At 61.7% G+C, this 24,110-nt stretch overlaps 2 protein-coding genes across 38 annotated transcripts; one reads left to right on the forward strand and one right to left on the reverse strand.

Moving 5' to 3' along the window:
* Positions 1-553: 553 nt before the first annotated feature.
* Positions 554-17,335, forward strand: POMT1 (protein O-mannosyltransferase 1). Of its 35 annotated transcripts, none has more exons than XR_014829668.1 (21): positions 1,171-1,298; positions 2,091-2,236; positions 2,381-2,535; positions 3,857-3,963; positions 4,133-4,183; positions 4,728-4,874; positions 5,554-5,665; positions 6,138-6,203; positions 6,287-6,380; positions 6,482-6,637; positions 7,596-7,726; positions 8,040-8,135; positions 9,265-9,357; positions 11,025-11,121; positions 12,637-12,729; positions 12,824-12,944; positions 13,149-13,560; positions 13,648-13,919; positions 14,915-15,041; positions 15,842-16,019; positions 16,623-17,335. XR_014829668.1 is itself a non-coding variant. In XM_084999611.1 (21 exons), the coding sequence occupies exons 4-21, from the start codon at positions 3,897-3,899 to the stop codon at positions 16,795-16,797; spliced, it is 2,016 nt and encodes a 671-aa protein (XP_084855737.1). In that variant the 5' UTR covers positions 1,171-1,298; positions 2,091-2,236; positions 2,381-2,635; positions 3,857-3,896; the 3' UTR covers positions 16,798-17,335. The 35 variants fall into 35 exon arrangements, 23 of the variants coding, with proteins under 23 accessions (XP_084855752.1, XP_084855694.1, XP_084855712.1 ...); XR_014829670.1 differs by having other exon boundaries at positions 13,149-13,246; XR_014829669.1 differs by having other exon boundaries at positions 2,148-2,236.
* Positions 17,336-22,773, reverse strand: UCK1 (uridine-cytidine kinase 1). 3 transcript variants are annotated; one of them, XM_003122250.5, is made up of 7 exons: positions 22,547-22,773; positions 22,000-22,159; positions 21,134-21,230; positions 20,908-21,050; positions 20,726-20,820; positions 18,918-18,966; positions 17,336-18,492 (listed from the first exon to the last, which is right to left on the reverse strand). In XM_003122250.5, the coding sequence occupies exons 1-7, from the start codon at positions 22,652-22,654 to the stop codon at positions 18,311-18,313; spliced, it is 834 nt and encodes a 277-aa protein (XP_003122298.1). In that variant the 5' UTR covers positions 22,655-22,773; the 3' UTR covers positions 17,336-18,310. The 3 variants fall into 3 exon arrangements, with proteins under 3 accessions (XP_003122298.1, XP_005654644.2, XP_084855866.1); XM_084999740.1 differs by having other exon boundaries at positions 17,339-18,492; positions 20,663-20,820; XM_005654587.4 differs by lacking the exon at positions 20,726-20,820.
* Between the last annotated feature and the right edge of the window lie 1,337 nt (positions 22,774-24,110).

Genomic DNA, 24,110 nt, shown 5'->3' on the forward strand with positions numbered 1-24,110 from the left:
CTTAGGATGTATGGGGGGAGGGCTGAAACCTGGCTTCAGTGGGCCTTGGCCCTGCCTGCCCTCACCCCACTTTCTATGAGAAGTGGGTGGGTCAGAGGAGATTGGCATTTGATTTGTCCTGTTTTGTTGTCCCTTTTCTTTTGCTGTAAGTAGGAGAGGATCTTGCTACACTTTGGGACAGGAAAGAACAGGCCAGGCAGGGGAAAGGGTCAAGATCTTGGATTTAGGGTCAAGGAGTAGCGCTCCGCCCTGCCATCACTAGCTGTGTGGTCTCCGGAAATACGCTTCATCACTCAAAATCACAACTTCCACAACTGTAAAACGTGGGTTGTGAACAGTACCTACCTCTTGGGCATCGGGGATGCAAAGAGGTCACGGGCAGCAGCCCTTAGGACAGTGCCTGGCACCAGATAAGAATGCAAGAAACTTATAAAATCATCCCCAATTAATTTCAAGGGGAAACCCCGCCGGCAGATTCCCACTGAGCCTCCTTTCTATCGAAGCAAGTTACCCAGGCAGGGGCGGCCCTCAACTCTCAGGACCACACCCACCCGCATTCTTTGCTCCTGGGGAACGTTCTGGAGCCTGGCCACGAAGGAGCCCTAGGGCCCCACTGGCCCCACTCCCTCGGATCCCAGGAAGCCCTCTGCGTGAGAGCCTCTCCACTGCCTGGGTAAGTCAGAGTAACCGGCGCTACGCTGGATGTTGAGTCACCAACACGGGAAAACACTAAAGAGCCGGAATTCCAGTAATTAATCTGCACACTTCTGTCCGTATTAGCTCCCATAGTCGAGGGGATGGCACTGGGCAGCAGGGTTGCCTGCTTGCCCCTTAACCGGCCAGGTCATTAACCAAAGGTACTAGTCGCGCTGCAGAACTGGCTTGGCCGGGACTGCTAAGGCCGCGCAGCAGGGGGCGGGGGGAGTGGGAGAAGAAGCCCGCGGAGCAGACCCTGCCCGCCTTCGCCTGCGCACGCTTCCGCGCCACACAGCGGGATGCGGACAGGCTCCCACTGCGTCGTTGTAAAAGGACAGCCGCAAGCTCAGCGTGCACTGCGATCCCGGAGCGCCTTGAGCCCCCCGCTGCGCTCGCCCAGTGCGCACGCGCGCTGCAGCCTCGGCGGGCCCCGCAGGCGCGGTGAATCGAGTGCCGAGCGGGCCAGTGGGCCGCGAAGAGTGCCGAGCGGCCTCGCCCCCAACGGTCAGGCCCCTTTCCCCCCGGCCCCCGGCCCCCGGCCCCCACCCGCAGGCGGATCCGAGGCGTGGCGGGGAGGGGCTCTGCTGGGACTTGAAACGCGGGTACGTTTGGGGCGTCGGGAACCAGAGCTCAGTCGGGACCAGAGAGCCCGTAGGGGACAAGCGGGCGCGACCTGCGGGGAGCCGAGGCCCTGGCGGCGGGGTCCTGCCCGACCGGGCGGCCCGGCCGAGGGCAGGGGCGCACCGGGAAGGGGGCCTGCAGTTAGATGCAGCCTGTGGGCCCCCGTCCCCGGGCAGGTGTGCCCGGGGCAGGGAGGGCGGCGCCCCGGGGCAGGAGAAACCTTTGGGGAAAGTAGCGCCCTCGGGAGGGCAAGGGAGTGCCCGGTAGAGGCGTGGGGCCTCCCAGGGCCTACAGGGTCTCTGGAGAGAAGAGGGGTCCTCGGGGCAGACATAGCTGCAGGGAGAGAAGCGGGCATCCAGGGTAGGTATAGCCTATCCGATAGAAGGAGACCGCCAGGGGCCAGATGCTAGAAAGGGGGTGCCCAGGACAGATGCAGCCTTAAGAGAAGTGGAGCCCAAGGGAAGATGGAAATTTGGGGAGGAAGCAGGGTGCCCTATGCAGATGCACCCTCAGTGAGGAAGAAAAGGGGCGCCCAGGGGTTGCTGCTGTCACAAGGCGGGAAGGGAGGGAGGCTCTTGGGGCAGGTGAGGAGACTCCAAGGCTCAGGGGGTGGACGTCACCAGGCTGTAAGCTGGCCACACTGCCCAGGCAGGGAGGGGCTGGGAGGCCATCGCATTGGTTGATGGGAATATTCCGTCCTGAGATTTTTCTTTTCCCTCCCTTCTTTCCCTCCTTCATTCCTTTTTTTTATGGCCGCCCATGGCATATGGAAGTTCTGTGGGCCAGGGATTGAATCCAAGCCTCCACTGCAACATATGTCACACCTGCAGCAACTCAGGATCCTTGAAGCCACGGAGCTTGGTCCGGGATCCGTGGCTCTGCAGCGACCTGATCGGCTGCAGTCACCTCCTCAAACCAGGTTGCTGCCACCTCGGAAGTCCAGTCCTGAGATTCGCGTTCCCACCGCTGTTAACTGCTGGTGCATGCTGGGTCCTGTCACAGCCTCCTGGCGCCTTCAGGAGGCCACCCGCATTCTGATGTTCGCTATTCCCTGCTTTTCCAGGCCATCCTCCCAGGCCCCCTGCTTTTCTACAAGATGTTGGGATTTTTGCAGCGCCCTGTCGTGGTGACGGCTGACATCAACTTGAATGTCGTGGCTCTGACCGTGGTGGGGTTACTGAGCCGACTGTGGAGACTTGCCTACCCAAGGGCTGTGGTGTAAGCCAAACAACTCCATTCCGGGTGAATTAGAAGGAATTGTAATTTGTTCAGCGCCTTGGTGACAGAAATGCCCTTTTTAAACAGCATCAGTGGGAGAGTAAGCCTGAGGTGCCTGGTGGTGAGGGTCTTGGGCAGTGAGGGGAGAGGCCCGCGTGTCCCCAAGACAGCCCCTGCAGAGTCCTCCTGTTGGGTCTGGCCCGCTGGTCTGTCATGGGTGCAGTGGCCTTGGGTGACCACGGACAGTCTGGAGGGTGGAGGGCAGGAGATGGAGGAATTTGCAGGCGAGTCCTCGCTGACGTTAGCGTGTGTTCTTTGTCATGTTGGGCAGCGATCGCCGTTGTTATTAAAGGGCCATTTATTGCCTGGCTCGTACATGTGTTCCGTTTCACTTAACCTTTTATCAGGGAAACTGTCGAACACAGAAGCAGAGAGTATTTCGTCACCCAGCTTCAGCAGCTACCAGCTCATAGCCAGCCCCTCCCTGCAGCGGGGTTTCTTGAAGCACATCATGGACATTATATTTCATTCATAAACAGCTGAGTTTCTTTCTCTGAAAAGTCAGGATTCTTGGGAGTTCCCCTTGTGGCACAGCAGAAATGAATCCAATGAGTATCCATGAGGTTGCGGGTTCAATCCCTGGCCTGGCTTAGTAGGTCAAGGATCCGGCGTGGCCATGGCGCAGACATGGCTTGGATCTGGAGTGGCTGTGGCATAGGCTGGCAGCTGCTGCTTGGATTCAGCCCCTAGCCTGGGAACTTTCATATTCCATGGGTGCAGCCCTAAAAAGCAATAAATAAATAAATAAATAAATAAAAAGTCAGGATTCTTAAAAACCACAGTAGTGCCTGCAGTAGCATCACCGCATCTAAAAGATTGACAGCCGTTCTTCCTTGTCATAGAGGTGTCTCTGATGTTGTCTGGAAACCTTTTGCTGCAGCTGGCTCCCGCGTGCCCCCTTTTTACCCCTGTGATTGCTTTGTCTGGTCACCAGGTCTGATTCGGACTCTTAGCTGCAGGCGCACTGGTGGACAGGTTGATAAGCCTTGCGTCCCCCAGGCCTTCTGAAGGCTGGCTCATAGTTCCTCCGAGACCCAAACGTAGGGAGAGAAAGAGAATCCATGTAAGGGAGCTTGCTCCTGGGGAGGGAGTTTCCCCGCCCATCCTTTGGGATGTGCGATGCGGCCCATGGGAGACACCAAGCGATTGGGGCAAAGGTCTGACCTCTCCTGGTCTCTGCAGAGTCATTCACCTCCCCTCCTGCCTTTTGTTGACGGGGAAGAGTCCTGGCTGCTGAAAGTAACGTGGGTTTGCTTTTCAGTTTTGACGAAGTGTATTACGGGCAGTACCTCTCCTTTTACATGAAGCGGATCTTCTTTCTGGACGGCAGTGGTCCGCCCTTCGGCCACATGCTGCTGGCCTTAGGAGGTAGGCTCAGTAGGAGGAGTGGCCCTTTAACACCTAGACGTGAAATGCTTTGCGGGCAGACGCCACGTCTCATGCTTTATTTGTCAGTGTTCCCCTGTTGCCTGCCACAGTTTGGTACTTGAGAAATATTTCCCGAAAAGGATAGTTACTGATTAATCTTGCGTTGTAGGTTATTTAGGAGGCTTCGATGGCAACTTTTTGTGGAACAGAATTGGAGCAGGTAAGATGGCGTTTTCACTTCCCTTGTTAACGTGTGTGTGTTAGAACACATTGTATGAGACGCGAGGTGGGAGCACGCACGGGGCTTCGCAACTATGGTTTATTCATCTGGGTCCAGGGTGTGATAAGTTGTATCAACACAAGTGAAAGATTTTCGAAAAGTCTGGTAAATACCTTAGTGTTGACATACAGTAAGCTTCTTGTCTCTGGTTTCTGGTACTCACGGCACACTCTGGGTACGTGGCGTCGGATCGCAGTCATCTTTCGTCCCTATAAATTTTGTGGGTTGCCGTCATGTCTTTGGCAATAGATGGGTAAGCTTGGAAAGAAGCACTAACTCATCGCAGAGCCCCCAGCATCCTCCCCACGTGGACTGGGAACTGGGCCTTGGCCACGGGAAGCTCTTTTCAGAGCCTCCGTCCCTGACGTGGTCCCCGGCCTTGCAGACTTGAGTTTTAGTCTGTGCGCGTGATGCTCTGTGTGAAAAGAGCGGGCGGGGTGGGGGGGTGCCCCGTGTGCTCAGCCTGCTGCGCTTGCTTCTCCAGAATACAGCAGCAATGTGCCCGTGTGGTCTCTGCGCCTGCTGCCGGCCCTCGCGGGGGCCCTGTCGGTGCCCATGGCCTACCAGATCATCAGGGAGCTCGGCTTCTCGCACTGCGCCGCCACAGGGGCTGCTCTGCTCATGCTGATCGGTGAGGCCTGGGCCCCTGCCCGCTTTGGGGTAGCCTTTGTCCCGAGTCGGTGTGCAGCCCGGGAAGCCTCCTGGTTGAGCAGATGTGTGTCCCCCACAGCGTCTGCTACTGGCGGGACGGAGGGAAGCACCTCCCATTCGTCCAGATGGGACTCTGGGAGTCACGCAGTCCCAGGCTGGGGGGTTGTGGGTTCAGACTGTGACGTCACGGAGGTGCAGGCCACGTCCAGCAACGAGCGCCTCCCCCTCCAGCCACCTGTCCTAAAAGGAGGACCTGACCAGTGAGACGGCCTGGGGGGTCTGCAGCTGGTCCTCAGGAAAGGTCCCTCAGCCCAGGCCTGGGAACAGGTGAAACTGAGTTGGATGAAAAGAGCAGAATCTGGGTCTGTTGCGTGACGAGCCTAACTGGGCCCCTCCCCCAGGGTGTCAGACATCCGCGTGGGTGGCCCTGCAGAGTCTGCGCATCTTCTGCAGGTGAGGGATGAGGCCCGGAAAGGGGCAGCGACTTCCCCGGAGTCGCTAGGCCTCAGGAGCCGTGGCTCGGCTTCTGTGGTTCCGGAGCCCGTCCCCTCCGGCCTCTCCGAGGCCAACCTCTCCACCCTCCCGTCCTGTGACGTTTGGCAAGTGGCCTTTCCCGTGGACGCTGGCCTGTAGCCGACACCGTGTCCTCTTCCTGACAGAGAACGCCCTCATCACTCAGTCCAGGCTAATGCTTTTGGAATCTCTGTTGATATTTTTTAATCTGTTGGCCGTGCTGTCTTACCTGAAGTTCTGCAACTCCCAGAAACACAGGTATGGAGACTGGCACATGTCCTTGCTAGTTCATCAGCAAGAGGATGGATGTGCCCTTCTGGCTCAGCGGGTTCGGGATCCACATCGCCACAGCTGTGGTGCAGGTCGCAGCTGTGGCTTGGGTTCGATCCCTGGCCCGGGAACTTCCTTGTGCCATGGGCACAGCCAAAAAAAAAAACAAAAAAAAAAGGAAAGAAGGGCCTGGGAGTGGGGGGTTGCCCACCTGAGCAGGTCTAGTGCTTTTCCTGCTGCTCTGGGCACCTAGATTGGCTCTCGGCTCATGACGGTATAAATAAATAACTCCTCTTTCTATAACTTAAACTAACTGAGAAGTTGTTCTGGCCGAAAAGAAAAACTGGTTCCAGACTGCCTGCCATCTTGGGTGGCAAGGAACCCCTTCCTTGTGCCTGGAACTCGGCCCTCGAAAGGCCACCTTCCCAGCTCCCAGCTCCGCTTCTCTGCTTTGCCCCAGGCCCTTCTCTGCGAGCTGGTGCTTTTGGCTGGTGCTGACGGGTGTGGCCTGCTCCTGCGCAGTTGGGTGAGTTTGGCCCACGGGGCTGAGGCGGCATCGGTAGCCTCCCCAGGGTCCCGTCTTCACCTCCCCCTTTGGCGTGTCTGCAGCATCAAATACATGGGTGCGTTCACGTACTTGCTTGTGCTTGGAGTTGCCGCCGTCCACGCCTGGCTTCTGATCGGAGACCGGACACTCTCCAACGTAGGTGCTGCCGTCGAGGGTGGGCTGAGGCCAGAGGGCGAGGCAGAAAGGCCCGGGGTGCAGGCGCCTTCCCGGGGCGGGCGTGACTCCACCTTCCACAGGTCCGCGTGCTCTGCCACCTGCTCGCCCGCGCGGTGGCCCTGCTGGCCGTCCCCGTCCTCGTGTACTTGCTGTTCTTCTACGTCCACCTGGTGCTGCTCTGCCGCTCGGGGCCCCACGACCAAATCATGTCCAGTGCTTTCCAGGCCAGCTTGGAGGTAAAGAGGGCCCCGGCCTCCTTAGAAAGAAGGCCGGGAGTTCCCATCGTGGCACAGTGGTTAACGAATCCGACTAGGAACCATGAGGTTGCGGGTTCGGTCCCTGCCCTTGCTCAGTGGGTTAAGGATCCGGCGTTGCCGTGAGCTGTGGTGTAGGTTGCAGACACGGCTCGGATCCCACATTGCTGTGGCTCTGGCGTAGGCCGGTGGCTACAGCTCCGATTAGACCCCTAGCCTGGGAACCTCCATATGCTGCGGGAGCGGCCCAAGAAATAGCAAAAAAAAAAAAAAGAAAGAAGGCCGCGCTGGACTGGCTCAGCTTCCCTACTTAAATGCGGCCCAGGAGGAAGAAGCGAATCAGGACGCGAGGCCCGGCTTCAGTGTGTCTCCCCGGGACCGCACCCTGATGGGGGCTCTGCGGTGTGACTGCCGGCGGGAGCCCGGCCGCACAGCACAGACGTGCCCTGGCGCCCGCTCTTGCTGGTGGCGGGAAGGAGTCAAAATGCTCCGTGGAGTCGAGGTGCTTGGAAATGCAGGCCGGGAAGTGGACAGACCTGCCCCGAGGGCTGGCTCTGCCGACGGCCAGCACTGTGTTCGGGCTGGTTTCTCTTAACTCACCCACTCCCAGTGTCAGGGGACAGTTGCTCTCCCGCAGGAAGCCTGGAAGCCGTCGCTGAGGGTGGCGGGGAGGGACTCTCGGAGGGCCCGGCCCCAGGGCGGCCTCCAGTCAGTAGAGGCTACGGTTCTGTCTCTGTCGCACAGTGTGTCATTGTGGCTCATTTATGACGGGTGATAACCATGCCGGCCCCGAGCACCTGCCGGAGGGGGAGTGGCTGTCAGAGGTGCTGGTGTGGCTGCCACAACTGCTCTCCCCTCCCCTCCCCCCTTTCCCTCCCTCCCCCCTCCCTCTCTCTCTTGCTCTCCCTCCCTCCCTGGCACCCCTTTGCCTCTGCCCCAGGGGGGGCTGGCGCGGATCACGCAAGGCCAGCCCCTGGAGGTGGCCTACGGTTCCCAGGTCACTCTGAAGAACGTCTTTGGCAAACCCGTGCCCTGCTGGCTTCACTCCCACCAGAACACCTACCCCGTGATGTAAGGAAAGTTTGTAACTTGAAGGTTATTAAGTGTTGTGTCTGCTCATGTTTTTGCTGTTACCAACTTTCACTTCATGTGTAGAAGCTTGTGAGACAAAAAGAAATTGAGCTCTCAGACCCTGATTGTCAACGAGTCTCATTATTTCTGCATGAAGAATCACTAAAGGGCCTGGCCGAGCCGCTCTGGGACGTGAATGGCTCTGCACACCTTGCTGGTGGCGGCTGCAGGGACCCTGGGGGCTGCAGGGACCCTGGGGGCAAGGCCAAGGGCCACCTGGCGCCCCACCCCCAGGTGCCTCCCCTTCTTGCAGATATGAGAACGGCCGTGGCAGCTCCCACCAGCAGCAGGTGACCTGTTACCCCTTCAAGGACGTCAATAACTGGTGGATCGTGAAGGATCCCGGGAGGTGAGCATGCGCCCAGGACACCTCGGCCTCAGTCCAGCCACCCTCCCTCCCTCCTCCCCGTCCCCGCCCCTCCCCCCTCCTCCATGTCCACCCCCCCCCGCCGCCCACCCCCCCACGCCCTGTCCACGCTCCCTCCCTCCCTCTCTGGAATCTTTGGGACCAGCTCAGGGACTTGGGTCTCCCCAGCGAGTCTCCTGCCCAGCATCTCCTCCTGGGTGTTCATAGGCATGTCCCCAGCTCCGCCCCGCACCTCGCTCACCTTCCTCAGCCACTTCTAGCTTCTGCATCCTAAAGAGGTCTTGGGGTCTTCTCCTTCCCAGCAATCTGCTTCCACACCCGCCTCCCCATCGCCCCCGTTCCCCACAGCTCGTTCCCCGCAGCTGCTCAGGTGTCCTACTCAGGTGGCAGGTCACACTCCTGCCCAGGCCCCTCCCCCAGCTTAGAAGGAATCCAGCCTCTCCTGGCGGCTGCAGCCATGCCCTTGGGCCCCAGCCCCCCTGCAGCCCTGCCCCCGCTCTCCCAGCACTCGCCCTCCTCTGCATCTCTGAGCCAGGCCGACGCCTGCTGCGGGCTGCACAGGCTGTCCCCACAGCCTGGCAGGGTCCCACTGCTGTGCCCTCTGACTTAACAGTGAGGGTCAGCATTGGGAGGCCGCCCCTGCTGCCCTCCAAGGCTCCACGCCCTCCCCCTGTCACTGTCCTCTGTCTGCCGCTGCCTGTGTGCTCACTCTGTGGTTCCCACCTGGTGCAGTGACCCGAGGGTGGTGGCCTCATCTGGCTTCCTCCTGATGCTCAGCCCCAGCCCAGGGTCAAGGCCTCACAGGCCTTAGTCCTCGTCTGCTGAGTGAACATGGAGCCAGAGTCTGTCTGTCCGAGGATTTCAGGGCAGGTGCAGGCGTTGTAGCAGGTACAGCACAGCTGCCATGTAGCCATGGCAAACGGGCCACACTGGGCAGCTCGGGAAGTGACCCGAGGTTGCAGCAAGTTGTCACAAAGTGTACGCCCTGTGTTTTCACGTGGTCCACTTCCCACAAGGTGCCCACGGACCGAGTGGCCGTGCAACTCCACTCTGGCCGCGTGCTACCTGGGGCCCTTGACACCCCGGGAGCGCGGCCGCGCTCTCTCCCCAGGCACCAGCTGGTGGTGAGCAGCCCTCCGAGGCCCGTGCGGCACGGCGACGTGGTACAGCTCGTACACGGCATGACCACCCGCTTCCTCAACACGTGAGTGTCCGCTCCCCTGGGCAGAGCAAAGCGTGACCTTGCCCTGCACTCGACGCGGGAGGGGGCCCTCGATGGCCGCAGCGGGGGCACAGTGGCGGGGAGGAGAGCCTTAGTGACCTAAGTGGGACAGTGGCCTCTCACCTGTGCCCATGGGTGATGAGCAGAGTCCTATCCAGAATGAAGGGTGGGCGCCCTTGCAGACGGGGGCCCCCACTGAAAGCAGAAGGGAGTTGAAGAAGGGGGAGCCCTACCTGCTCCCCCCACCTGGCTTCTCCATCATTGCCATCTCATGGGTCTCAAGACCCCACATTGGTGCCTCCTTGCCCCCTCAAGGAGCTGCTTGCTGGGCCCTCACCGTCTCCCCTTCCCCTGACTCACTTCCTTCTCTCTTCACTCCCACGCCCCCACCCAGGCCCTGTCTGCTTCGTCCCACGGGGTTGGGAGCCCCCCAGCCGTGTCCCTCCATCCCCTGCACCCAGCAGCCACGGCTCCCTTTGAAAAACCCTCTCTGCTGGCGTCACTTCTCTACCGAGATCCCTGCAGTGACTTCCGGTGTGACTGTCACAGCAGAATAACACCCACCCCTCCCTGCCTGCGGGCCCCCCACTCCCTGGTAAACTTCATACCAGTCACTCCCCCCCAGCTATCCCCAGAACGAACATGTGCAGCCCCCCACGGCCTCACACTTGCCTCGTCTGCCTGGGTTGTTCTTTGACTCAGGGACAGTGCCCCCTCCACACCCCCCCAGTAACCCCCTTTACATTCAGCTGTCAGCTGAAATGTCCCATCACCAAAAGCGTTTCTTGCGCACTGTGCCCGCGCTGTGCCCGCCATGTTTGGGCATAATTTGTATCGCTCACGCGCTCACAGGTCGTGTCTGGCTGTGCAGAGCTGTGCAGGCCTCTTTCTGCTCAGTGTGGGGCCCCCAGCTCCTCCACAGGGCCCTGCGCGGTTTGAGAAAACCGTGATTTCCACGTGAGTGAACGCAGGACCTGGCGTTTCTAGACATTTGAAGTCACTGTCGCAGAGAGCCCTTGGCCATCCCACAATGTTCTTGGCGCCCCAGCCGTTTCCAAGTCCTGGCGTTGGGAGCCACCAGCCTGTGTGGGCTGAGCTCCTGGGCTTGGTTCATCCTTTGAAAGGGGGATGGTGAGACCCATGCTTTAGACGGACACCTGCCAGACCCTGTGTCCCCGGAAGGCGCTGGTCACTGCGGAGCTTCTGCGCTTACATGCTTTATCGCCAAGCTGGCGGGTGGCTCATCCTTCACGTGGTGGTGCTTGAAGGCCAAGCTGGCTTTGTTTCCTGAAAAGTGGATTTTTTTCCCCCTTAAAGGGACAGCGAGTGGGCGTTCCCTGGTGGTCTAGTGGTTCGGACTCAGTGCTTTCACTGCTGTAGCCTGTGTTCAGTTCCTGGTCCGGGAAGTGAGATTCCCTCATCAAGCTTCTGCGTGCTGTGGCCAAAAAAGAAAAAAGAACCCTTCCCTGTTGATGCTCACCTCCAAACCTCCAGCACTTGATCACTTGTTCAGCCTCAGTACCAGGGATGCTGCGGCTTACCAGACAGACAGGCTGCTCACGGCGCTTAGGGGCCAGTGTGTCACATCCCGTCCTCCTTGCCCGCCAGGGGCAGTGGGTGCTTTTCAGCCGCGTCGTTTGGTTTTCCAGGCACGATGTGGCGGCCCCCCTGAGCCCCCACTCACAGGAGGTCTCCTGCTACGTGGACTACAACATCTCCATGCCTGCCCAGAACCTCTGGAGGCTGGTGAGTCCCACGCCCAGCCCTCGCCTCCGGCGACACGAGCCTGGTCCAGACCGCGCCCTTCAGCAACGTGATCGGGGGCGAAATTAGGCCCGTGGTTTTCAGTCAAAAAAAAGGTGTAGCTCTTTTCACAGAGCACAGCCTCGGCATTGTACAGAATGTGGGGATCGGGTGGTTTTCTTGTATCAGAGGGTGTTGCTCCGGGCACAAAGCTCCTGCTCGTGTGGGGCGCTGCCGCAGGGCTGGGCTGGCGCTGCCGCAGGGCTGGGCTGGCGCTGCCGGGAGAAGGTGCCCTCCTGCTGTTTAGGCTCTGGGCCTTGTGAACACCCAGGATCGGGGCTCTGGCCACCCTGCCTTGCCCGGGAACCTCGTCAACCCTCGCTCAGGATGAGCCAGGCTCTCCCTGGGGACTGGCTGTGCTGTCCGTGGAGCCATCCCGGCACCACCCTCCCAGTCCCAGCCAGCGGTCACCCACCTCCACGCTGCACGTGCTGCTCTGGGCAAGGCAGCGGGAGGGAAGCTGCGTTACTGGACTGTTACTGGGCTGTTGGACTGTCCGAAGGCAGGGACGGAGCACGCAACGCAGCGCTGGCGATTGCCCTGGGCTAGCCTCGGGGAGAGCCAGGCTCCCTTGAGCCTCATCCGTAGCACCAGCGCCCCCGCCCCCACCATTGGGCTCTCGATGGTGTGTGAGTGAGGCCGTCTGCCTCTGCCCCTCCTGCCCGGTTCTGCTGTGACGCGATTGTTACCATGCCCCTTGTCCCTGGGATTCTCCTGAAGGTCCCCCAGCCCCCTTGCTGCTGAGGCTCATTGCTGATCCCTGTCCTGCTCCTTGGGCCCCATGTTCAGCCCCACACGCCCGCTTTTCCAGGAACCGAGGCTCAGGGAACAGGGCAGACGGCTCACTGGCGGTGTGGCCCCAGCCAGGCCTCACCCTGCGCCCACTTAGGCCCCCAGTCCCCGCTCGTCAGTAGCTCCTGACCTCATGGGGGCGTCACCAGTAAGTTAAATATAAGTTAAATACGACAGTGCCAGGCTCTGCAGATAGTAGGCTTTTATTTCCCAGCATCGTGAGTCCACTCCAAGGGCATCTCTTCAGGGACCGTGTCTCACTTTCCTCTGCTCCATCTTTGTGTTTGGCTGAGCCTTCTCAGTGAACAGGCATCGCAGAAGCTCAAGGAGGACCGTCCATCTTTAAGTCCCCACTGAAAAGGCTGCCCTGAGAAGCCTCTGGACGAGGCCGAGGATGAGGGTGGCGGGTCTCCCCCCCGCCACATGCAGCCTCTGGAGAGGGGCCCTGCCCCCGCAACCCCCATGCAGCCTCTGGAGGATGGCAATGCCTCCCGCCCCCACCCCCTTGCCCGGGTGTCAGGAATGACGTCCATGGCAACACCCAGGACCGGCCCTCAGCTCCCCTTCGGGGCCTGTCCCCTGGCGTCAGACGAAGTCAGTGTCCCCGTTTGGTGCCTGCTCTTCGTTTCGCCCTTAAGGAGAACAGGACGGGCGGCTGTCTTGCAGGACATTGTGAACAGGGAGTCGGACGCGGCCGTGTGGAAGACCATCCTGTCCCAGGTCCGCTTCGTGCACGTCAACACCTCGGCCGTCCTGAAGGTGAGCGGCCGCCCCCACCCAGCTCCCGCGGGCGGACCGAGCCCCGCTCAGCTGCCGCCGCCCCCGTCACGCCCTCCGTCTCCCTCGCTGGCAGCTGAGCGGCGCGCACCTCCCGGACTGGGGCTTCCGGCAGCTGGAGGTGGTCGGGGAGAAGCTGGCCCGCGGCTACCACGAGAGCGCCGTGTGGAACGTGGAGGAGCACCGCTACGGCAAGAGTGAGGCCCCGGCTGTCCTCGGGGCGCCCTGCGCGGGCGGGCGGAGGCGGCGAGCCCCCCAGAGACGGGACGCGGGCCCCGGGAGGCAGCGCAGGCTGAGCCCTGGGACCCGAAAGAGCCTGAGCGGGTGGAGCCCCGCGCGGTGGGGAGGACTCCGGCCCAGGCTCCCTGACCGGCGGCTTCGGCTTGGGGTGTGTCTGTCAGGCCAGGAGCAGAAGGAGAGGGAGCTGGAGCTGCACTCACCCACGCAGATGGACGTCAGCAGGAACCTGAGCTTCATGGCCAGGTTCTCGGAGCTGCAGGTGACAGGCGGGCGGAGGGAGGCACGACCTGGCTCACAGGCAAAGCACCGAGGCCGGTAGCACTCCGTGGCCCTGCGTCGGCCTGTACACCAGGCCCTGACCGGCTGGGAGGGAGCCTTTCTCTGTCCACTGTGAGCGACACGCACACACTGTCGGCCCCCGCCTGTGGCTGTCCTGCCTGTGGCTTCGCTGGCAGGACGGTCGGGAACCAAGGAGGCTCTGCAGTGTGACATTGCCACACAGGTCAGGTCCGAATGGGCCCCGTCAACACGATGCAGCCCTAGAGCGGTCAGAACCAGACGCGGCCCCCCACGGTAAAAGTGTCCTTGGCACCCAGCCCCGTCCCGTGACAGACGCGGGCCCGGCGCTGGGAATGGGGCCACAGCCAGGTTGTAATTCAGGTCTCCCGACGGGCGCGCTGCCCGCCCGTCGCGCTGCCCCTGCTGCGTGTGTGACCCGGATGAACTGGAGGTTGGACGCGCTCGTGAAAGGGGCAGATCCCTGAGCGATGGAGGTGTCTGGCTGGCCGGGGCTCCCAGAGGCCCCTGCTTTGTTGCAGTGGCGGATGCTGACGGTGAGAAGCGATGACTCGGAGCACAAGTACAGCTCCACGCCGCTGGACTGGGTCACGCTGGAGACCAACATCGCCTACTGGCTGCACCCCCGGACCAGTGTAAGCAGAGCGCTTGTGCGCGCAGAGCTGTCCCGTGCCCCAGACTCCCGTGACCTTAGGAGCAGCCGTCGCATGTGACCGAGGCCCAGCCTTGCGACGTCTTTCCTAACAAAAGCCTTGGCCTTGCTTCCTCCGAGTGCTTCGGTGGCGTGGGGCCACAGCTCCCACACAGCCAGGGCGTCAGGTCGCAGCGCCTCTGCAGATCACGGGGAACCGAGCTTCACCGCAGACGCGGGAGCACGTGGTTCCGCTTCTCTGGCAAATGTGGTTTGGTTTTGTTGTTCGGGGCGGGGTGTTTTGTTTTGTTTTGTTTTGTCTCTTTAGGGCCGCACCTGCAGCATATGGAACTTCCCAGGCTAGGGGACTGCATCGGAGCTGCAGCTGCCGGCCTACACCAGAGCCACAGCTACACCAGATCCGAGCTGAGTCTACAACCCACACCACAGCTCACGGCGCAACGCCGGATCCTTAACCCACTGAGTGAGGCCAGGGATCCAACCCGCATCCTCACGGATACTAGCTGGGATCTTAACCAGTGTGCCACCCTGGGAACTCCGCAAACGTGGTTTTTAAGAGAATCCTGTGAAGCCCCTGGTATCTGGGCAGTCAGGGCTCTGTTTACGCATCGTCTCCCTCCACCTGGGGGGCCGGACGCAGCGTAGAGTCAGTGCCCAGGACTCGGCCACCGTGAGCCGTGTTGAGGAGGCTGCCCGGCTCCTTCCCGGGAGTGGGGCAGCGATTGCGGGCTGGGAATCGGGGTCTGGGATGAGGGCTGCTCAGCCCCCAGTGGCTCAGCATCAGCCCCTCCGAGAGCAGCTCTGCGGGGAGAAGGAAATCGCGTCTCCTCCCGGTTCTCTGTCTCAGCTTGTAGAGCTGGGAGCCTTGGCACTTCTGTAGAGAGGCTCTCACCGGGGCAGGCACGGCCCAGGGTGGGGACGTGGGAGGGGCCTGCGGGCAGCAGCTTGGCTGGGGTGACTGTGTCTCTGTGCCTGCAGGCGCAGATCCACCTGCTGGGCAACGTGGTGATCTGGGCCTCGGCCAGCCTCGCCACCCTGGCCTACGTCCTGCTCTTCCTTTGGTACCTGCTCAGACGCCGGCGGCACATCTGCGACCTCCCCGAGGGTGAGCGCGGCTGCCCGAGCACAGCTCACGCCCCTTCCTCCTGGTTCTGACAGGAGCTCCTCGGGCTTCCGTGTCAGCCCAGCCGCGGTGGGAAGCAGGGCCTTAAGCCGACCTCTGTTTCTGTCTCAAGGGAACGTCCATGATGTCTGCCTCCCCAGGGACAGGGTTGCAGTCCGGTTCCCACACGGCCTTCCAGGCCTCTCTGGGGAAGTGCAAGTGACAGGTGGGATCCTGGATCCCAGAAGCCCTGGAAGTGGCAGATGGGACAGAGTGGCCGGCAGGCACTTAGTCAAGGGTGACTGTTTGCAAGGACAGAGACCCCCTTAAAACCATCGAGAAACAGGAAACGAGCAAACACCCGTGGCAGAGCGCCCAAGGCCATCAGGACAGGGAGGCACCTTCTCCGGGCTCAGCTCCAAGCTGGTCACTGTCCTCTGACTCCCTGCTCCCTTGAGCGGGTGCAGGATCCAGTGCCCCCTGCCCCCACACTGCTCCCTGTGGAGTGAGGCCCAGCTCCCAATTCCTGGGAGAGCCAAGGTCAGCGAGGAATAGAGAATAAGCCAGGCCGCGACCCAAGGGGTTGGTATTTCTCACAAAGGGGACAGTAGGACCGCAGGAAGTTACAGGAGGTCTGTGCTTCCTCCAGAGATGCTGGGAAGGGCTGGGGGGAGGACAGAGAAATCAGGAGCGGCGGGCACGTGGGTCCCTTGCGGACAGGAAGCCAGCCAGCCTGTTGGGCCGCAGAGAGCTTCCTGGCTCCAGCCGTCGGCAGCACCGGCTGAGATGGCCTCTCCCTGCAGACTCCTGGCTGCGCTGGGTGCTGGCTGGGGCTCTGTGCGCCGGGGGCTGGGCCGTGAACTACCTGCCCTTCTTCATGGTGGAGAAGACGCTCTTCCTCTACCACTACCTGCCCGCCCTCGCCTTCCAGATCCTGCTGCTCCCTGTGGTCCTGGAGCACGTCAGCCACCACCTCTGCAGGTGCGCGGCCTTCGCAGCAGCACCCCGGGGTCAGGGTCCAGGGGCGTGGCCAGTGGTGATCTCGGTGTGACGGGGACTCGGGACTGGTCAGGGCCACGAAAGGGGCACAAGCAGGGCTCCGTGGGGGTCAGAGGATGGAGCGAAGGCGGGTGGGAGGTGGAGGTGGCTGACGTGGATGGGAAATGGGGAAGGAGCTTCAGGCCTGGAGAACAGCAGGCAAAGGGGAATCATGGGGTGTGTCCCAGGGCAGCTCGTGTTTGTGGCTGGAGGTGTGATGTGTGACAGATGAACCAGGAAGCTCTAAACGAGCCCGTCCGGAGGCCAGAGCAAGGGGCGCAGCCTCTGGTCCTCAGGGGGCCTCAGAATCTCAGTGGGGCTGTTCGGTGGTAATTAGGCTGCTTTGGGGGGACAAGGCCCCGGCATCTGCGCTCCGACAGAGCAGAGGCTGTGGAGGTTCTGGAAGCAGGCGTGAGGAGGGCAGGGCCCAGCACATCAGGCGGGATGTGATGAGGGCTGATTGGGGGGGGGGGGCAGGAAGAGAAAGGCCAGGGCAGGTGACCACGAGTGCCAGCCCCCCACGCCATGCTCTGCTCCGGCCCGCAGGTCCCAGCTCCAGAGGAGCCTCTTCCACGCGCTGGTGGTGGCCTGGTTCGCCTCTGCCTGTCACGTGTCCAACATGCTGCGCCCACTAACCTACGGGGACAGGTCGCTCTCCCCCAGCGAGCTCAGGGCCCTTCGCTGGAAAGACAGCTGGGACATCTTGATCCGAAAACACTAGTGCACACGAACCCAGCGAAGGACCGAGCGCCGAGGTCAGGACGCGGCAGAACCGCCTTGGAGGAGCAGCTCTGGGCCTGGTGGAGACTCCGGCTTGGCAAGTGTTCCTCTCTTGAAGCAGCCGTCTGAGAACCACCTCATCCTGAGCCGTAAAGAGCAGGCCCGCCGTCCACCCCCCCACCACCGCCCCGGCCTGCGGAGTGGGGGAGGCTGGTGTGGGACATGGTGACGGGGACAGAAGGCCGGGAGCGAGTTCAGGCGAAACCAGACAAGGCCCCCGGCTTGTTCCTGTCCCCCTGTCCCCCTGTCCCAGCACCCCAGTGAGGCCTGAGGAGTCAGCCTAAGGCTTCAGGGGCTACAGGAATGACAGACTTGGATGAGGCTGTGGGGCCCTGGGTGCTCCCCTCACGTTGCTGACTTGAAACCCCCCACCCCGAGGTCCTGCGCGAGGCGTGAGCTGCTCCCACAGAGGCGTTTCCGTCATCCACGCACTTCCGTGTCCTGCTGACTTGGTGTCATTAAACAGGGACAAACTGGCATCCGTGTTGGGAGTTATTTATTGGTTCTCTCTCCACAAGGGCACAAAGATTCTGGAAAAACTGTCACATAGACATCAGAGGTCAGCCACCAAGCTCAGCCAAGCGCAACCGATGTCGCGGGTGACTGCAGTTGGCGCTTGACAGCTGGCGGCAGCGGGAGAGGATCACGTCTACAGACGGCGCCGCCACGCGGGAGGGAGGGAGGACAAACCAGGACAGGACCCCACGTGTCGGTGAGGCATGGATGCTGGGTGGGCAAGGGACTAGTGCCCGGAGGCGGCGACATCCGCTCACACCTCCTGTCCACACACCTCGGCCGGGCTGGGCGCCCCGGCCTTGGCCACAGCTGACATCAGGGGAGGCCCGTCTACACAGCAGCCGGGGCTTAGAGGCCCCAGGCAGGGCCGCACGATGACGCCGTGCCTGTCGGAAGGCAGACCCCCACCAGGCAGGCCTGGGCTGGGCGAGGGACCCGCCTCTGTCGGGTGCTGGTTAAGGAAAGGCTTGCTCCCCGGGGCTCCCCCCCGGCTCAGCCTCGGAGATGGGCTCACGACCCACTGGTGGCCACAGGGAGCTCGCGTGTCAGGGACTGGAGTAAACAGAAGACGTGGTTGTGCAACGCACAGAGCAAGAGCCGTCCTCAGACTCGACCTCGGTCAGCGTGCGAGCACATCGCGCGGAACCTGCGCTGTGGGTTCTCCGTCGGGGTCTCAGCCGATGCCTCAGCGTCCCCAGAACACATGCCTGGCTCACTGAAGCACGTTCTGTGGGCTGCCTCGGAGCTAGAGACCTTTCCGCCTCCTCAGCACGAGGAAGCGGGTGGAAACGTCAGGGCGGAGAAGCCGTCAGACCCAGTGGGAGTGACCCGGCCGGGCTTCCCACGGCAGCGAGGGACGCCTGGACCCCGACCCCACCCCGGCCGTACCAGCCTCGGAGAGGACGTGTCCGCTGCGTCTCAGGGACAGCGCCCGCTCCTCAGTGGGGTCTGCTGCTGGACTCCAGGTGGGACCGTTTGCCCGAGGCCAGCACACCGGGGTGGTCGCCCGGCTCCGGAAACGTCCTCTTGTAGCTGCGCCCGTTGGCCCCTCCGCGGTGCCACTTGCAGATGTCGCCGTTGAGGATGTCCTGGATGTGCTGCACGATCAGGTTGATGGCCACTGCAGCGGAGACGGGGCGGGGTCAGCCCACCCAGGGACAGCCCGGCCTCCTCGTGGACCGCGAGGTTCGCCCCCACCGAGGCGTCCGCGTGTTGCTGAGTCTCGGCCCAGACAGGTGCATGCTGGGACCCGAGCACCCACCTGAGCTGGGCAGCGAGGCTCTGCCAGTTAACCCTGGTTACGTGCTTTCTGCTCACAAGTGACTCCCTAAGTTTTCCGTACATGTTTTTTCCCACCAGTTTTACAGAGAGACAAGGGACGTGTCAGTTTCAGGAGCACGTCGTGTTAAATGTTTTCCTAAGTGCATTTTAAACCTGTGCCGCGGGTGTACACAGGACAGGCCTCTCAGGAACCACGACAGGATGGGCGGTGCCTACTTCCTGGCTCTGGGGGGGGTGAGGGCAGCCGCCAGGCCCAGTTCTTACCCATGTTGTCGACGCCTCGAGGGATTATCACGTCGGCGTACTTCTTCGTCTGCAAGGCAAGAGGAGGGTCTTGAAGGACCTGTCCCCAAGGTGACTTCAACCTGCTTGGGGCTACATTCAGGGGAGCAGGCCCGGGTCGCCGTGGCAGATGGGGGGCTTCGCGGCTGCTCTCAGCCGGGTGAGAGACAGTGATCCAGAAGTCAGGGAAAGTGAGCTGAGGCAGCCGGAAGAAATGGCACTTTCCTCTCGCCACCTCAGATGTTCCTCTCCCCACGAACACCATGTGGGGGCTGGTTCTCCCTGCTGACCACCCGATCCACGGGCCGGGGGAGCGGGCACCCTCCCGCTGCACATGGCCTTCTCCCGCTGCCCTTAGGAACCTTCTCTGAGAACCCAGGCGTGAGCAGGGCAGGCCACGGTGTTCTCAGCCCCGTGACAGCCGAGGAGGGCCCCAACCAGATGCTGCTGAGGGGGCCACATCTGGAAGGAAACGAGGGAGGCAACGGTCTGGGCCAAGAGACCGGCAGGCCCTAGAGCGTCGCTGGCGAGTGGATTTGGGCCAAGGAGGCCTGAGGAGAGGTGAGCTCAGAGGTGGGCGGAACCGGGTCCCGGGGCAGCTGTGTCTGCAGGCAGTGGAACCCACTGAAGGCTTGAAGACCAGAGCCGCCTCCCACAGGGTGGGTTCAGTGCGGTGGGCGGCCCGGGGGAAGGGGGAGGCGACCAGCAAAAAGCTGATGCCACGACTTGGCCAGCTCCGCGGCCCTCGACGTGTGGCCGTATGTAACGCGGGGGGAGGGAGGAGCCAGGCCGAGAATGGCCCTGCTTCTACCCGGGGCACCAGACACACTGGGTGCCCAGTTTTATTGCAAACTACCTTCTTTGCCAAATGTCTTTCTGTAAGTAAGCAAGAAACTGCAACAATTTACTTTTCTAATCATTTTCCAGAAACTTCAAAGAACATAAATGTAACATTAAAAATAGCAGAGCTGGAACTCATGGGTTCTACTCATCTAAAGCAGGGATCCTGGTTCTAATTCCTTTGTGCTGTATTCTTCCCTTTAAAAAGCAAAACACTGGTGTTCCCACTGTGACGCAGTGGGTTGAGAATCCAACTGCAGCGGCTCAGGTTGCTGCAGAGGTGTGGGTTCGACTCCCAGCCCTGCACAGTGCGTTCAAGAATCCGGCACTGCCGTAGCTGTGGGTTTGATTCAACCCCTGGCCCAGGAACTTCCAATGTGCTGTGGGTACAGCCATTAAAAAAAAAAGCACGATATTGTTATATTTCCCTTTAAATCCCTCTATGAGTCCCATCTAGTCAAAAAGGCAAGACGGAGGAAAAGACGGATGGCCTCCTCGCCACAAGCCAACTGGACCTTCCAGCGCCCACGCCGGCCCAAGGCAGCCCAGAGGAGCACGTGGCTGGATGAAGTTAATGAAGCACCTGCTATATGCCAGACACCAGGCTGGCAGTGAGGAGACAAAAGCCCTGCCCCCGTGAAGCCCCCTCTTCTAAGGGAGGGCGGCAAGGAAATGGCCAGTCAGCTGACAGGCAGTGCCCTGGAGAGACGCAGGCCGTGCAGGTGTCGGGGCGAAGGCCTGGAGCGGGGAGGAGGCAGGCAGTGGGTGGGGGGAGAACAGAGGGCCATTCACGCCTGAGAAGTGCTCCCTGGCCGCGTGGGCACGGTCAGCTCAACTCTCCCTTCATCGGCAGGCCACGCTCCCCCCCAGCCCCGCTCTCCGAGGACCGGGCGGCGCGGGCCCTCTGGAAAGGGGGGCACAAGGAGGCCCGCGAGCACGCGAGGCGGTACCGGCAGGCAGAACTCCTCAAAGGCCGGCTTGACGAAGGTGGTGTACTGCGTCAGGATCTGCTCCAGGTCGCGCCCGCGCTGCACGTCCCGGAGCACTGCGGCGACAGGAGCAGGCGGTGACCCCGAGACCCCACACCCGCAGCCGCCCCGGCCGGGGGCAGAGAGGCTCGCGGCCGCCTCACCTCTTCGCGACAGCCTGACGTCAGAGTCGGTGTCCACGAAGAGACGCAGGTGGAACATGTCCCGGATCTCCTGGGAGTAGAAGACCAGGATCCCCTCGAACAGGACCACGTCCGCGGGGTAGACCACCGTGGTCTCCGCTAGCCTGCGGGCAAGCCCAGGAAGGCACTGACTCCGGGCCGGGGGCACATCCCGGCGGGCGGGAGGGGGCTGCGGGCGCCAGCTCACCTGGAGTGGGTCACAAAATCATAGGTTGGGACCTCGACAGTTCTGCCCTCCACGATGCGTGTCAGCGTCCTGTGCATCAGCTCGTTATCAAAAGCATCTGCAGGGATGGAGGAAAAGGCCAGGCAATGCCACTGTCCCTGCCTGGGGGCAGGTCGGCACTGGCTCTGCCCCGGGGTCAGCACAGCTGGGTGCTGGTGATTCCAAAGACCCTAAAGGGCAGACACAGGTCTCTGATCACCCAGCCGGGGAGGTCGGGGTGCTGGGCGGCTTTTCTCTCCCCTTCTGGAAAATAACTAAACTGACGCTTCTCAGGCCTCCTTCCCGTGGAATGAAGTAAAGATGGGAGCCAGCCACAGGGCGGAATCTTCTAGTAGCAGCAGGCAGGAGCAGCCCGGCTCTTCCCCTTATCCATCCCATCTTGACCTGTTCCGCTGGCCCCTGACCAGACCAGGAAACGGAGCCTCAAAGGCCTCTGGTCCGCGTTTACACGCTGCCCCCCACTGCTGGCCTCTGGAGGACTCTGCCCCCCAGGGCGGGTGGGGAAACGAAAGGCCACAGTGGATGTGGCCTGTGCAGAGGGCCCTTAGCACAGGAAGCAGGGGGACAGCTCCATGACCACAGAAGTTAGGGGCAGAGCAGTGGTCCTGAAGACCTCCTGGGGTGTGGACTTCCTGCGAGTCCAACCCAGGGAGCCACCCAGGGCCCAGAGAGCTTGCGAGTGACCTCCTGGCTCAGGCACGCAGCCCGCCACCGCGGTGATTTCACGGAACCACTCAGGTCTCTTCTTATCCCTGTCCAACCCGGACCCAGTCTCTGCGGTCTGCCTCCTCCCCCACTCCCTCCTCACCCCTGGGGTCTCTCTCTACCTGGATGGTCAAAATTGTACTGTCCCTTCAAGGCCTTGGCCTTCTGCTCCGGGGTCAGGACCTTATAGAACCTGTCTTGGCTCAGGATGACCAGCTTCCGCTGCCTGTGGTCTACTTCATTCTGTCCCAGCAGCTCCATGATCTTCTCACAGACAGTTGACTGGGAACAGAGAAACAGGATCCCCGCCTGGAAACGCCCACCCTGACCCAGCAACTCCCTGAGGGGCTGCCAGACCGGCCAGTGGCAGGCGGGGCTGCACTTGGCGGGAGGGCCTCGGGGCACTGGCTGGAGCCGCGCAGGCCTAGAAGCCACGAGAGGCCAGGCCAGCGGGGAGTCTGGGGTGGCCCCCAGGGTCCAGGGCTCGGCTCCCCCCTCCTCTTGCCTGCGCCGGGTCCAAGCCTAGTCCTCGGGGGACCCTCCGCCCCCAGCCTCAGCAGCTTGGGGCTGGGGTCTCTCTTTGGACAAAGGCCGCATCGGGCCCCGGAATCCCTAGGGACCGGGGGTCGGGGTGACGCGCAGGCCCCGCCGCGCCGCCCAGCCCCTTACCTTGCCGCTCGCGGTGCCGCCGCTCACCCCGATCAGGAAGGGCCGCTGGTGAGGACGGTCCGCCTCGGGCGCCGCGCCCTCGCAGTCCCCGCCTCCAGCCGCAGCCATCCCCGGTGCCGCTCGCCCGCATCGGGTTCCTCGCTCCCGCCGCCACCCCGAACCAGCCGGCCAGCCAGCCCCAGCGCAGAGATCTGAGACGCTGCCCCCCAGCTCCACTTCCGGGAGGCAAGCGGCCGCGGGCGCGCGCGGGGCACGGCGGGACTTGTAGTCCCAGGCAGCCGAAGGCGCTGCGCATGCGCGGGCCGGGCCCGGCCGCTGCTCCCAGTGGATGCTGAGCGGCCGCTCCGTGGCAGGTTTTTTGCTTTGTGTTTTTGGTTTGTGTTTTTGCTGCAAAGGACAAAAGTCACTCAGTACCGTAACTAGCTGCAGGCATCTCTAGATGCGGGGCAGCCTCCGGGAAGGTTCCCTCCACCCGTTGGAAATGATCCCCTCCGGACTGAAAGGCTAGAGTGGGGACTTGGGCCAGCGCCAGCGCTGAGCCCCCTGAGCTGGTCGGAAACTAGAACTGGTTTTGCTGCTTCGTGTGCGGTCACCTTGAGCGCGGCTTCACCTCTGCACCTCCCCTTCCCGCTCAGCTCCTGCCTGCATCATCAGGGCCCGACCTCTCCTGGCTGAGCACAGCCTTAGCCCTGCCTTGGCTCGCCCTCACTTCAGCCCAGCCTACACACTGGCCACCTAGCACTTTGTAGTGTTTTCTAACGCTGTCACCTACCCGCTCCCCCGCTAGAGCCTTCCGTGGCTCCCTGCTGCCTCTGGCAGCAAGTTCCTGGCTTCCTCAACCTTGTGGGCAGAAGTCGTCTTTTTAGATTCAGGCAGGAGGCAGGCCGTGAGCCAAGAAACAGCTGGGTTCCACCTGCACTCTCAGTGCCTGGCACAGAGAAGGCAAATACACATTGACTCAAATTGTGTATTCCCCCCAATGGTATCAAGACTCTCTTTGCAGGTCTAGCTCCTAATGTCTTGTGAGCTCTCCATGAATATTTGATGATGTTGCAATTTGATTCAGGAGAGACTATTTCAACATGGGGGCATCAGGTGAAGTCACTGCCCATGTGACTGCAGAGGCATTAACCCATCTCGGGAAGGGTTACAGGACAGTTCTGCTGATCAGAGAGGGTACAAGGAGACGCGGGCCTCCTGAGCCCTGGGACCTGGGCAGAGGGAAGCTGATGAAAGGGCAGCTGACCAGTGTGGGAAAACCACCCCCTAGCTGAGAGGAACTCTAGCTCAAAACAGGGAGGTCCATTCCCACGCTTCCGGGCAGCACGGTGAGATTGGACACCAGGCTCTGGGGAGAGCTGGGTTCCAACCTTGCCTCTGCTGAGTGACCTTGGCAGTGATGTGGCCATGGTGTCCCTTACATCTCAGATGTTAGGGGTGAATGTAATGACTGTGAAATAAACACATACAAATGGAACCCGGGGCACCCCATGGTGGCAGAGGTTCAACAACAGACCCCAAGAGGAGTTCCCGTCGTGGTGCAGTGGAAATGAATCTGACTAGG

The sequence above is a fragment of the Sus scrofa genome, chromosome 1, assembly GCF_054392235.1.
Source record: "Sus scrofa isolate SSC_HxYL_T2T_F1_AM1 chromosome 1, Sscrofa_HxYL_maternal_Yorkshire_Landrace_v2.0, whole genome shotgun sequence".
NCBI lineage: Eukaryota > Metazoa > Chordata > Mammalia > Artiodactyla > Suidae > Sus > Sus scrofa.

Excerpts from the sequence above, each read along its gene's own strand:
- POMT1 (XM_084999568.1), top strand. The coding sequence starts at position 2,414 with ATGTTGGGATTTTTGCAGCGCCCTGTCGTGGTGACGGCTGACATCAAC. Across the intron at positions 8,136-9,264 it reads ATCGTGAAGGATCCCGGGAG|GCACCAGCTGGTGGTGAGCA; the intron begins GTGAGCATGCGC and ends CTCTCTCCCCAG. Across the intron at positions 15,042-15,841 it reads CATCTGCGACCTCCCCGAGG|ACTCCTGGCTGCGCTGGGTG; the intron begins GTGAGCGCGGCT and ends CTCTCCCTGCAG.
- UCK1 (XM_084999740.1), bottom strand. The coding sequence starts at position 22,654 with ATGGCTGCGGCTGGAGGCGGGGACTGCGAGGGCGCGGCGCCCGAGGCG. Across the intron at positions 18,967-20,662 it reads CAGAGGGCCCGCGCCGCCCG|ACGAAGAAGTACGCCGACGT; the intron begins GTCCTCGGAGAG and ends CTTGCCTTGCAG. Across the intron at positions 18,493-18,917 it reads TCGAGGCGTCGACAACATGG|TGGCCATCAACCTGATCGTG; the intron begins GTAAGAACTGGG and ends TCTCCGCTGCAG.